This window comes from Trachemys scripta, chromosome 4 (assembly GCF_013100865.1).
Source record: "Trachemys scripta elegans isolate TJP31775 chromosome 4, CAS_Tse_1.0, whole genome shotgun sequence".
Taxonomy (NCBI): Eukaryota; Metazoa; Chordata; order Testudines; family Emydidae; genus Trachemys; species Trachemys scripta.
The window spans coordinates 109,844,954-109,858,150 of record NC_048301.1 but is presented as its reverse complement, the minus strand read 5'-3'; the positions used below and the strand labels follow the sequence as shown (position 1 = coordinate 109,858,150).

The following is a 13,197-nucleotide window of genomic DNA, read 5'->3' as shown; positions in this document are numbered from 1 at the left end:
CCAAGTAAACCTACACCAGCCCTGAGCAGTGTTTGTCTAACCTGTTCTTAAAAACTTCCAATGATGGGGAATTCACAATCTCCTTGGAAGCCAATTCCCTGAGCTTTAACTTCCCTTATATCAAGAAGTGTTTCCTAATATCTAACCGAAATCTCCCTTGCTACAGAGAAAAATTGATCACCGTCCTCTTTATAATAGCACTTAACATATTTGAAGACTGTTATTAGGTTCCCCTCACCCCAGCCATCTTTTCGCAAGACTAAACATGTCCAGTTTTGACTTTTTTCATAAGTCAGGTTTTCTAAACTTTTTATCATTTTTGTTGTCCTGTGGACTTCCTCCAATTTGTCCACATCTTTCCTGAAGTGCAACGCCCGGAACTGGACACAGTGTTCCAGCTGAGGCTTCACCAGTGCTGAATAGAGTGGAATAATCATCTTCCGTGTTTTACATACAACACTCTCATTAATACACCCCAGAATGATATTAGCCAACTGCATTACCTTGTTAACCCATAGTCAATCTTGATCCATTATAACCCCAAGATCCTTTTCAGCACCACCTGGCCAATTATTCCCTATTATGTTGCTGTGCATTTGATTTTTTTCCTTCCTAAGTGAAGTACTTCGCATTTATCTTTACTGAATTTCATCTTGGTGAATTCAAACCAATTGTCAAGGTCTTGCCAAGGTATCAAGGTTGTTTTGAATTCTAATTCTGTTCTCCAAAATGCTTGCAACCCCTCCCAGCTTGGTGTCATCTGCAAATTTTATAAGCATACTTTCCACTCTGGTATCCAAGTCATTATTGACTAGTACTGGACTCAGGACTGACTCCTGTGGGTCCCTTCTAGATATGCCATCCCAGTTTGACAGGGACCCATTGATGACTACTCTGAGTATGGTTTTTCAACCATTTGTGTATCCACCTTATATTAATTTAATCTAGACTGCGTTTCCCTAGTTTGCTTATGAGAATGTCATGTGGGACTGAGGGCTTGTCTTCATTATGGGGGTAAATTGACCTACGTTATTCACATAGCTGTAGTAGTGTAACATAACTGGAGTCGACGTAGCTTACGTCGATTTACTGCAGTGTCTTCACTGCACTGCATCGACAGGAGATGCTCTCCTGTCAACTTCCCTTACTCCTCTTGGGGAGGTGGAGTACCAGGTCAACTGGAGAGGGCTCTGCCATTGATTTAGCGGGCCTTCACTAGACCCGCTAAATTGACACTTGCTGCATTGATTGCAGCAGCCTTGATCTGTGAAGACAAGCCTTGAGTCAAAAGGCTTACTAAAATCAAGGTATATCCTGTCTTCTGCTTCTCCCCCATCCACCAGGCCAGTAAAAGGAAATCAGGTTGGTTTGGCATGATTTGTTCTTGACAAATCCATGCTGACTATTCCTTACAACTTTATTATCCTCTAGGTGCTTATAAATTGAGTGTTTAATCATTTGTTCCAGTATCTTTGCAGGTACTGAAGTAACACTATAACTCCAACATAAGTGATGGGCATGATGCAGGAATCACTGCGTGAGGTCTTCCAGCCTATGCTATACAAGAGGCCAGATTAGATTATCATAATGGTCCCTTTTGGCATTAAAATCTTGGGTTTTTTTTCTAGAGAGAGCTACTTGATGTATTCCTTTAGGAAGAATTTCCTCCCCACTCTTTTCCATCTCAACTCCCAATATTTGCCACCCTCCTAGTGTAGCGCTCTGGATGAACTGAGACCTGAGGAGGAGGGGGCCTTGTTCAGAGAGCTGTCCCAGTTTTGTTCAGCATAGTACTTGGGGAGATGAGCTGGGTGAGAGGAGAATTACTAATATTATGGTAGAACCCCTAGAGGTCCCAAGTGAGATCAGAGAGACTCTGTGCTAGGCACTGTATAAACACATAGCGAGAGACAGGCCCTGCCTCAAAGAGCTTTCAATCTAAACAGTCAAGGTAGACACAGGGCAGGAGAGAGGAAGGATTTTTATCTCCATTTTACAGACTGGGAAATGGAGGCACAGAACAATTCAGTGACTTGCCTGAGATCACATAAGGAGCTTGTGCCAAAGCTGGGACTTGAACCCCCAGCACCAGTCTACTGCCTTAAGTGCAGACCCATCCTTCCATTCTTATCATGCCTGAACTGTGGTGTAATGAACTGAACTCTAAACGCACATCAGCTGAAAGTCCTGAGTTCCTGAACCTCCAGTAGAGGGGTGCTTCAGCTCTGACTGGATACTGACCGATTTTGTCCCGTTGATAATGATACAGGAAGAGGCTCTCTGTTTGCTGTCTGAGGTCAGTGTTTAATAGGCACCATTGGATTTGGCCATATCTAATGAAGTTGGTTCAGGCTGCCCCTCAAAGAGCTTTTCTAGTGCTAAATATAATGTGACTTTCTGCTCCCTCTTCCCTCCTCCCCCTTCCTGCAGGGAAGTTCATAGGGATTGAGCTGTACCAAGGGTCTGGAAGCACAGATCACTTCAGACATGAGGAGACCTTTGAGTCAGGCTGGTCAGATGATTTGGACCAGACAGACGATGAAGAGGAGAAGCGATTTTGTTCAATGATGGAGCAGCTCGGAGTAGCCCAGGTCTTTGAAGAGTAAGTCTCAAATCCTGTCCTGGTCTGATCTTACAGTGAAGCACAGATTGAGAGACGTTGACCTGGCACTGCTGGTTATCTTCAAGAACATGCTTTCAAAAGTGTTGCCTTAGCATTTTGTATTCCAACCTTGTGTCAAGTTCATGTGCTGCATTAGAAATGCCAGGGAGTCTGGGATATCTAGCCTGAATACTCACCAGTGGCCTTTAATGCAGCACTTTCCCCAAAGAACTTTGCAGGTTATAGACTCACGTTTCAGCTATGAAATATCACTGTCGTCAGGGTGGCAACTAATTGGTGCACAGTACACAGCACAACCATGGGCATGGGGAGGATTTAGGCAAAGAGATGAGTTTTGTCTTTCCAAAAGAACCATGAAGTCTTCAACAGCCATGCAGAGGACCTTAGTCTTGAAGGTCTTATTTGTAGATCACTGCACAATGCACTGCCTGGAGCTTAACTGATCCATCTAAAAAGATGAGGGAGTAAATTGACCCTGTTGGGACTTGAATCTGAACACCCAGAGAACCTGGGTAATTCAGATCTGATGCATACGTCATTAGCCATCCCCTCAGATGGAGCATTCACCCCAGGGCAGATCATTCTTTTAAATAAATGGCTACACATTCCTCAGCCGGTAGGATTTTTTTCCCTCCTCGTTTTCAGGATTCTCTTTTAAATATGAATAGGAGTGGGTTGGGCTGGGTCCTAGGCCAGGCTGCTGCTCCAAAGAGCAGGACACAGTGGACATACATGCACAGCTCAAATGTGACTCGTATGATTGGATACATCATGAACCATGATAGGTAGAAAAAGCTGCCATACATCAGTCAAAACCTGGAGTGTCCAACTTTCTAATGATGTAGATCATCAGTCTCTACCCTTGTTGGTTCATCTGAGACGTTCCTTGAAATGGTCACTGATCTACCAGCCCAGGCAAAAGTTTTTGGCCCAGAGAAATAGTTTTTAAAATTAAACATTTGCCCTAAACCCCACCAGAACTGACCACCTTGCCTAAAAAATATAACTTCTTCACTAGACTAAGGTGGAATGGTCTTTGGTTACCATCCAAAGGAATTTAGATGTACCATGCAGCAAGCATCCCCATGGACAACCTTGCCTGATTTAAGAGAAGAGGTTATAAACAGGCAACGTTCCAAAAAGATAGTAAATGCCATAAAATGCTGGAGTGAATAAAATGATACCAGCTTCATTCCTATCTTATTTCTTTTGAAATCTGACAGCTTCTTTAAGACTAGACTTGTATATCTGTCTAAGCACCACTTAGTCACTTGCAACAGGGTAAATGTGTCCCCAGTATGTGAAATTGATAATATCATTGCTCCTTCTTCTGAGATCAGTGTTGCCCCTCTGCCTGACAGTAGCAGAATTCCAAGGCCTTGCTGGGTGTTTTCCAGTGAAGGGGAAATCAGTGAGGTAGAGTCTGGGTATACCCAAAGTGTCACTTGTTTTATTTATGCACATATATCAATTCAGAAAGAGAGATCAAACAGCATGCAGGGAAATCCGTTCTTTTAAGACTCTCTGCCAACACCAATGACCAGTTCCCAAGGAGCAACTCTAACTCAAGAACTGACTCCAGTGAGAGACCAAGGCAGAGAGCAAACTCTCTTGCTGTTCACAAAATTTCCTCTTTGGAGCCTTGCATAACAAAACTAACCATGTCACAAGCATTTCTTTTAAGACTAAAAACTTGCTCACACACTAAGAAAAAGAACTGGGAAACTGATCTGAAACAGCACTACCTGCTCACTTTTACCATAATGATATTACCATCCCAGTTAAACAGAGCCATTCACCTCTGTCCCCTGTGACAAAGTTCCTCCTCTATCTTGGTGGGTCCTGCGCTTATTGGCGGATTTTCTTGCCTCAGAGATTCACCATGTGGGTTGGGGAACAGCCCAGAGACCTTCCCCTCTGGGAGAACCAACAGTCCAGGTCAATTGGGAGGTTTGGGGGGAACCCGGGCCCACCCTCTACTCCGGGTTCCAGCCCAGGGCCCTGTGGACTGCAGTTGTCTATAGTGCCTCCTGTAACAGCTGCATGACAGCTACAACTCCCTGGGCTACTTCCCCATGGCCTCCTCCCAACACCTTCCTTATTCTCACCACAGGACCTTCCTCCTGGTGTCTGATAACACTTGGGCTCCTCAGTCCTCCAGCAGCACACCCTCTCACTCTCAGCTCCTTGCGCCTCTTGCTCCCAGCTCCTCACACTCACCCCACAAACTGGGGTGAGCTCTTTTTTAAAACCCAGGTGCCCTGATTAGCCTGCCTTAATTGATTCTAGAAGCTGCTTCTTAATTGGCTACAGGTGTCCTAATTAGCCTGCCTGCCTTAACTGGTTCTAGCAGGTTCCTGATTACTCTAGCGCAGCCCCTGCTCTGGTCACTCAGGGAACAGAAAACTACTCATCCAGTGACCAGTATATTTGCCCTCTACCAGACTCCTGTACCCCACTGGTCTGGGTCTGTCACACCTCCAAGAAATATCCCAGTAAAAGAGTTGTCCCAGTTAAATGGAATATTTTGCACGGTATTGTCCACTAGATGGAGTCTGTTCAGCAGAAACATATAGTGAAATTAATGTTAAGATTGAATTTGTGTCAGTCAAACTAGCATTTTAAAAAGATGAAGTCAAAGCTGAGCTAGTTGAGAACTGTAGGGAAAAGGGGAAATCACAAAGTGTTGATATTTTTGTTTCAGAGAGTTCAAAATGGACATGTTTTGTTTACTAAAATCTGGGGGTTTGGTCAATTAAAAATATTGATAATCATATTTCAGGTCATGAAAAATGAAAAAAGTCAATGACAACATTTATGCAAAAAAACTGTTGGAAAAAAAGACCATTTTTTTAGGAGAAAAATCTCTGAAAAATGTTGATCAGCTCAAATATAAAAGCTTTCGGGGTCAGGGGAGGTAACTTTTGGGGGAGGGCTAGCTCAGTGGTTTGAGCATTGGCCTGCTAAATCCAGGGTTGTGAGTTCAATCCCCGAGGGGGCCATTTAGGGATCTGGGGCAAAAAATCTGTCTGGGGATTGGTCCTGCTTTGAACAGGGGGTTGGACTAGATGATCTCCTGAGGTTCTTTCCAACCCTGATATTCTATGATTCAATTAAATGTGTTCTGCAGGCACTTAGTGGGTTTGGTACACACATCCTGTTTGACTGTTAATGGGGTCTGTTCTTAAATCCCTTGGGTATTTTTGAACACTGCTCCCTTAATTTCCTGTTTTTTGTCATGAGACCTGGGTTCAATTCCCAGCTCTACTTTGCTGGGTGACTTTTGGCAAGTTTCTTCCCTCCCCATGCCTCAGTTTCTCCATCTGTAAAATGAGGAGAATGATACTGATCTGCTTTATGAAGTGCTTTTGGGGCCACTGATGAAAAGTGCTATAGAAGAGCTAGGTCTTATTATTTTAAAGTGAGAGTGCTAAGACTTAGTCTATGTTTTTTGGTCTGTTTTTGGGTACGTTTTCACTACCCGCCGTATTGGCGGGTAGCAATCGATTTATCCGGGATCGATATATCGCGTCTCGTTAAGACGCGATATATCGATTCCCCGAATGCGCTCACTGTCGACTCCGGAACTCCACCAGAGCGAGCGGCGATAGCGCAGTCGATGGGGGAGCCGCAGCCATCGATCCCGCACTGTGTGGACCCCAGGTAATTCAATCCAAGATACTTCGACTTCAGCTACGCTATTCGTGTAGCTGAAGTTGCGTATCTTGGATCAATTTCCCCCCCCCCCCCCCAGTGTAGACCAGCCCTTATTATTTGTACTGCATTAGGGCATCAGGCTTGGACCAGGACCCCATTGTGCCTAGGTACTGTACAAGCGCAGACCAAAAGGACAGTCCCTGCCCCAAAGACGTTTTCTCCAGAAATAGGGCACAGAAGTAATTTCTGCCCCTCCCTACCTCTCACCCTATTGGTGAGCAGCATTTCATAGAATCATAGAATATCAGAGTTGGAAGGGACCTCAGGAGGTCATCTAGTCCAACCCCCTGCTCAAAGCAGGACCAATCCCCAACTAAATCATCCCAGCCAGGGCTTTGTCAAGCCTGACCTTAAAAACCTCTAAGGAAGGAGATTCCACCACCTCCCTAGGTAACCCATTCCAGTGCTTCACCACCCGCCTAGTGAAAAAGTTTTTCCTAATTTCCAAAATAAGCCTCCCCCACTTCAACTTGAGACCGTTACTTGAGACCATTTTAAGATGCCTGTTTCATTTTGAGAAGGGCTGTGGGTTTAGGAGGGATTATCCCATTCCCACAGGACTCTGGAGCCCTCTTCCATCTTTTCCCCATCACGCACAAAGAAACAGTAAGTTAAGATGTCTGGTTCTAGCAGTGAAAAATAATAATAAATCCTAGCTGTTATATTGTGCTTTTCATCAGTAGATCTCAAAGCGCTTTACAAAGGAAGTCAGCATCATTATTCCCCTTTTACAGATGAAGGATACTGAAGTACAGAGGGTTGAAGAGACTTCCCCAAGGTCACCTAAGAGAGTGGCAGAGGCAGGAATAGAACCAGGTCTTCTGAGTCCCAATCCAGTGCTCTCTCTGCGAGTCCACACTGCTCTAAAGAGACACCACAGATTGAATTCTTGGGTCATTTTGAGAGGGGGTGTTTCATCTCAGGTTTTTGTTAAAAGTAGCGTAAAGGGACTGGAAGGCATGACTCCTACATCTGACACTAGCATGGCATGGGACTTTGTTCAAGGTACTTCACCTCCCTGTGCCTCAGTTTCCCCACCTGTAAAACAATGGGGTAATGCTGATCTACTTCACAGTAGCTGTGTGATAATTAATATTTGTAAAGTAGCTCTAAAATTATTGCCTTATAATAATTGCTGCTTTTTATTAGGTTGAACCCAATTTTATTATTTATTTATTGTATATTTTAAACCTCATGATTTTGGGGGGGCCTTACTCGTGATTTTCTTTCCCAATGCTTGGCATTGGCAATGCTGAGTTATCTTTATAGGGTGGTTTTGGGATGACTTATCTCGTTCTGGCCACCCACTACTTCATAGTCTTTATTCCCAGTTATGGTCCACCCCCCGCCCTTCAGTATTACAGGCCCATCCAATGCAACCTCTGAGGTCAATGGAGGGCAGCCCTTCTCTTCTTGAACATGTGTAAGTTAGAAGGAATACCAATCCTGTGATAACATGGAAACTCCCTGGCTCTCCCTCTCTTATCTTTGCTCCAGTCAGAGTGAGGTTCGGGAGCTCTGGACTCGTCTTCGGAAAGAACGTCCAGATCTCTTGGCCAACTTTGAGGAGTTCCTGTTCCATGTTTCATCGTATATCAGGGAGGTGCATTATGAGAAGGAATCCATGGAGCAGGCACTAAAGAGGTAAGAAGGCCTCCATGGCAGCTGGGAATCCGCTGGTACTCATTTAGATGCAACCTGACCAGTTGCCTTATCCCAAAACACAAGGAGAAATGGGAGGAGGCTGGGATTAAGGAGGAAAAGACTTCTGTGCTACATATAATGCTGCATTGACTCTCTTAGCCCATTCCCTCCAGATTTGGCATTAACATCTAGCCAGAGTCCTAGCTCCAACTTACGTGGTTTTCTCCTGGCAGAGAGGAAGGATGGTCTAGTGATTAGGGCACCAGCGTAGGACTTGGGAGACCTCTGTCACTGAATTCCTGTGTGACCTTGGGCAAGTCATGTGCCTCAGTTCCCCATCTGTAATATGACCTACCTCACAGGAATGGTGTGGGGATAAATACTTTATAGATGGTGAGATACTCAGATACTATGCTGATGGAAGCCATATTAAGTACCTAAGATGGATGACTCTAATAAATAAAACTGTGTGCAAATAAATATGCTCCCATGGATCTCCAGTGGCCATGGAATCCCTTATCAGTGCATGTGAGCCCAGGTGCTTGGGAATGGGGCAATACCCATAAGCTATTAGTGTGCATTCTAAATTAAATCTGTATCCTCCTATTTGAGAGAGAAGATTTCCCACTCCCTCTCCTTCTTTATTTATCCTTGTTTTCCTTTCACATTCATTCTCAGTCTCCCTCCATCACACACTCTTTCTTCTTGGTAGGAAGGAGACAGACCATGACAGAGAAGTCAGGTGTCTTTATGAAGAAATGGAGCAACAGATCAAAGCGGAAAAGGAACGACTGCTCTGCCAGGTAAATCCTCCCTACATGTGCTCAGTTGGGCATGCATTTTGATTCTTAAATGAGGCAAATATTTGGTTTCCTCTACATTTGCAAGGGAGATGACCCTATTGCCTCTGCTCCCCATGTGACTTCTTTTGAAATCTTCAGTAGCTTTGTTCTTCTACTGGTGCAAGGGTCTATGTTAGCTGGAGGAGATTTGGCCAGGACACTCCCTGTTGCAGTGCTCATGGTGTATCTCCACACAGAACCTCAGTTAATATGCTCTGGCACTTACAACAGCTACAGCCTAATCTGGGCTTTATTTTTTATCTCCGCCTTGTTGGGAGGTTGTGGTCTCTGCTCTCAAGGGGCCTGAAGAACATCCTCTTGTTTTCAATGCAGAAGATGTTAATTGTGAAGTATCCTTTTCCCATCTGTGATATTAGTCAGCTTGAGAGTGGCTATTGAGATTTCATTTGATCAGGGAGAATTTAGCATCCAGGAAGACTATAAAGACAACCAGAAGCATCTTCTAGAAGAACTGCTGTGTGTCTTCTGCCCTGCCCTGCTATTCTATGAGCAACTCCCCTGCAATGAGACTGTTAGAAGAAAGGGATGGGTGTTCCTTGTAAATCTTCTTCAGTGTGAGGCAAAAAATAGTTCAATCCTTGAAGGGGCCATTTAGGGATCTGGGGCAAAAATCTGTCTGGGAATTGGTCCTGCTTTGAGCAGGGGGTTGGACTAGATGCCTCCTGAGGTCCCTTTCAACCCTGATATTCTATGATTCTATTCTATGATTCTAAATAAATAGAGTTGGGAAATGGGTGGGCCAAGGGACCGGCAACGAGCTTGGATGTTCCCCATGGAGACTCAACCACCGTGTGGGAAACTGGCTTCAATACAAGGCTTACTGGAGAGCCCTAGAACTTTCCTGTCTCTGAAGCAGGAGGGGGTTGTGCTGGGTCATTTAGCAGCAGGCTCCCGGGCAGCAATGATATTCTGTTCCCTGGTATTGGGAAATGTCATTCCAGGGATTTGTGGACAGTATCAAAATCTGTGGGTCTTTCCTCTGTGCAGGAATCACTGAGGCACGACAGGAGCAACCTGCTGCAGAAGGAGCTGCGCAGCAAGGAGCAGGAGCTTGAGAAAATCCTCAACCGGCAGAGAAAGGTAACCTGGCCCAGAGCCTTCCTGAAGAAACAGGCACCCTACAGTGTCTTCCTTTAATTCCTTTTTAACTGCCCTTGGCAACCCTGAAAGCTACCCCCCTGCTCCTGAAGTTGTGCTCAGAGTGGGCGATAATTGGCTGCATTGCACCAGTCAGTCCAGTTCCTTCCTACTGCTCCAGCAGGGCTCTGCCCTGAGCATTCTTGCTGGTTACCACAGTTCATTTAAAACTGCTACTATATTCATTTCCCATCCGTTCTGGAATCTTTTCTTCTTTCTGCAGGATAATTTACAATAAAGTGTGTGTGTATGTGTGTGTGTCCTTCCACAATTCTGACCAGCAAAGCCGGGCTGTAGAAGCAATTCATGCATGGGCACACCAGCAGCAATTCCCCTTAACCTCTGTGGTTTACGTTTTCTATCTCCTTCAGAATAACTCATGGAGTAAAATGCTGCAGCTGGATTTTAAAAGCGTTTGGATAATTTTATGCTACTTCAGTTGTATGTGCTGAAATTGGGGTGTTCCTGTCTCGTTCTTCACAGCGGGGTAATCAATAGGAGGACCATGGGCCGAATCCAGACTGCAAGATACTTTGAATGGACCCCGAAGTCTTTTTATTTGCTCATTATTATCATTGTTGTTGTTTTTTTTATTAGTACACCTCTACCTCAATATAACGCTGTCCTCAGGAGCCAAAAAATCTTACCGCGTTATAGGTGAAACCACGTTATATTGAACTTGCTTTGATCCACCGGAGTCCGCAGCCCCGCCCCTTCCCCCCCCACCCCCCGAGCACTGCTTTACCGCATTATATCCGAATTCGTGTTATATCAGATCGCGTTATATCGGGATAGAGGTGTGTTATTTTCTCTGGAGTCTGGACCTTGACTATACCTTGACCAAGAAATTTATACCTTGACAAAAAATAGACTACCCCTGCTTCACGGTATTGGTTGATCGCCCACAGGGCCAAGAAGGAATCTTCTCACCTGTTCATGTACCTTCACAAGTGACCATGTGCATTATGGTGGCCTTTGCTTTCCTCTGAAGCATGAGTATAGGAGGTGTTGTGGTCATGCCAGCAGTGTCCTAGATTGGGAGTTGGGATGCCTGAGTTCTACACGCAGTTCTGGTGCTGATATATGTGACCATGGGTAATTGACTTAATCTCTCTATAACTCACATACTTGCCTTCCTTTGCAAAGTGGTTTGAGAGCTATGGATTTAAAGCTCTCTGTGAAAGTTTATACCAGACTAGATGGACCATCAAAGCAATCTAATATGGTAAATCCCATACTGAGATGCATGCAAATCTCCTGTGTTGCTTCAGACTATATGTATTCCATTCTGTCATGATGTAGCTTTCCTAACCAGGAGCATGGGCTTAACCCCAAGCATATCTACTAGCCTATCAGAGGACCCAATGGTACTGGGCCAGCATTCCTACATTCTTCTCTCATAGGCTTCTGATGTTTGACTTCAGCCACCAAAAATAGGGGATCCCACTTTAATTTAGCCCAACCTCCCACTCACAAGAGGTACTAGTGCTCTGTGACCTACAGGCACCAAATGCTGGCCTGACTCCAACACTGCTATAATCCTAGTTTTAGCCAGCTGGTCCCCTTTCTATCAAGATTAGGAAGGGCAACTGTGTTTACTCGTCCTCGTTATTGTATGGCTACGTCATCTTAAAAGAGCGTAGTGAAGAAATAAGTGCTCTGGGTCATGTAACGCTATGCTGCTTAGGTAATCGTCATGTCAATATTTGCATAGGGTGTGCTCAGCTCCTTATACGATGAATGATATCGTTCTGTATGTAAACTGGATGAGAGGGTCTTGCTTTGATCTAATGTCCTGTGATGAGGACTTTCTAAAGTGGTGTCATGAGTAGTAGCCATGTTCTTCAGTGCCTATTAGACCTGTGCCCTTCCCCTCTCTGCCCACCCCTCCCACCCCCCGTGCACACACAGTAGGTATGTGTATCGGGGTGGGGATGGAGAATAGAGTTCCAGGGCCAGATCCTCAGCTGGTGTAAATTGACATAACTCTACTGACTTCAGTGGAGTTGGGCCCACTTATGTCCTCTGTGGATCTGGCCCCAAATCTCGCACTGCTTCAAGGGCCATGCTCTTACTGAATGACCTTGGCTGGCAACAGCATTATGACAAAGCACTGTGCATCTTACGTTAGGCATCTATTACAGTTCCTAATGCTGAGGTAAAAATACAGGGGAGCCTCACTCGCTTCCACGTGATAAATGAGATGGTAAGCAAAACGTGCAAAGCGTTTTGAAAAAGGGGCAAACAGTGAGATGGCAAAATTTGCAAACGATACAAAACTACTGAATGTAGTTAAGTCCAAAGGAGACCGCGAAGAGTTACAAAGGAATCTCACAAAACTGGGTGACTGGGGAACAAAATGGCAGAATAAATTCAGTATTGATAAATGTAAAGTAATGCACATTGGAAAATGTCCCAACTATACATATAAAATTATGGGGTCTAACTTAGCTGTTACCACTCAAGAAAGATCTTGGAGTCATTGTGGATAGTTCTCTGAAAACATCCACTCAATGTGCAGCAGCAGTCAAAAAAGCGAACAGAATGTTCAGAACCATTAAGAAAGAGCTAGATAATAAGACAGAAAATATCATAATGCCACTATCTGTAGTACACCCCGCACCTTGAATACTGCGTGCAGTTCTGATCACCCCACCTGAAAAAGTATATATTAGAATTGGAAAAGGTTCAGAGAAGGGTAACAAAAATGATTAGGGGTATGGAACAGCTTCCATATGAGGAGAAATTAAAAAGACTGGGACTTTTCAGCCAAGATGATTAGCCAAGATGGTCAGGGATGCGACCCATGCTCTGGGTGTCCCTAGCCTCTGATTGCTAGAAGCTGGGAAAGACCGACAGGAAATGACTCACCCAATGATTGCCTGTTCTGTTCATTTCCTCTGAAGCACCTGATATTGGCCACTGTTGGAAGACGAGATACTGGGCTAGCTGGACCATTGGTCTGACCCAGTATAGCCGTTATTAGGTTATTTCCAGAACCGGGATAGATATTATCTATGAATAAAAGTGAGAGATACTTCTCTGGTTGCTCTTTCAAGCTCACCCATCTAGGGGTTTCATAGATTCATAGATTCTAGGACTGGAAGGGACCTCGAGAGGTCATCGAGTCCAGTCCCCTCCCCTCATGGCAGGACCCAATACTGTCTAGACCATCCCTGATAGACATTTATCTAACCTACTCTTAAATATCTC

General features: G+C 44.7%; 1 protein-coding gene across 1 annotated transcript in view; it reads left to right on the top strand.

The window, feature by feature from the left end:
* Positions 1-13,197, top strand: part of CRACR2B (calcium release activated channel regulator 2B) — a 68,220-nt gene that overhangs the window by 27,950 nt on the left and 27,073 nt on the right. The window contains exons 4-7 of the mRNA XM_034770353.1: positions 2,431-2,602; positions 7,838-7,984; positions 8,697-8,787; positions 9,835-9,927. Of these exons, the coding sequence (XP_034626244.1) occupies positions 2,431-2,602; positions 7,838-7,984; positions 8,697-8,787; positions 9,835-9,927 (503 nt within the window). The remainder of the gene's footprint in view (positions 1-2,430; positions 2,603-7,837; positions 7,985-8,696; positions 8,788-9,834; positions 9,928-13,197) is intronic.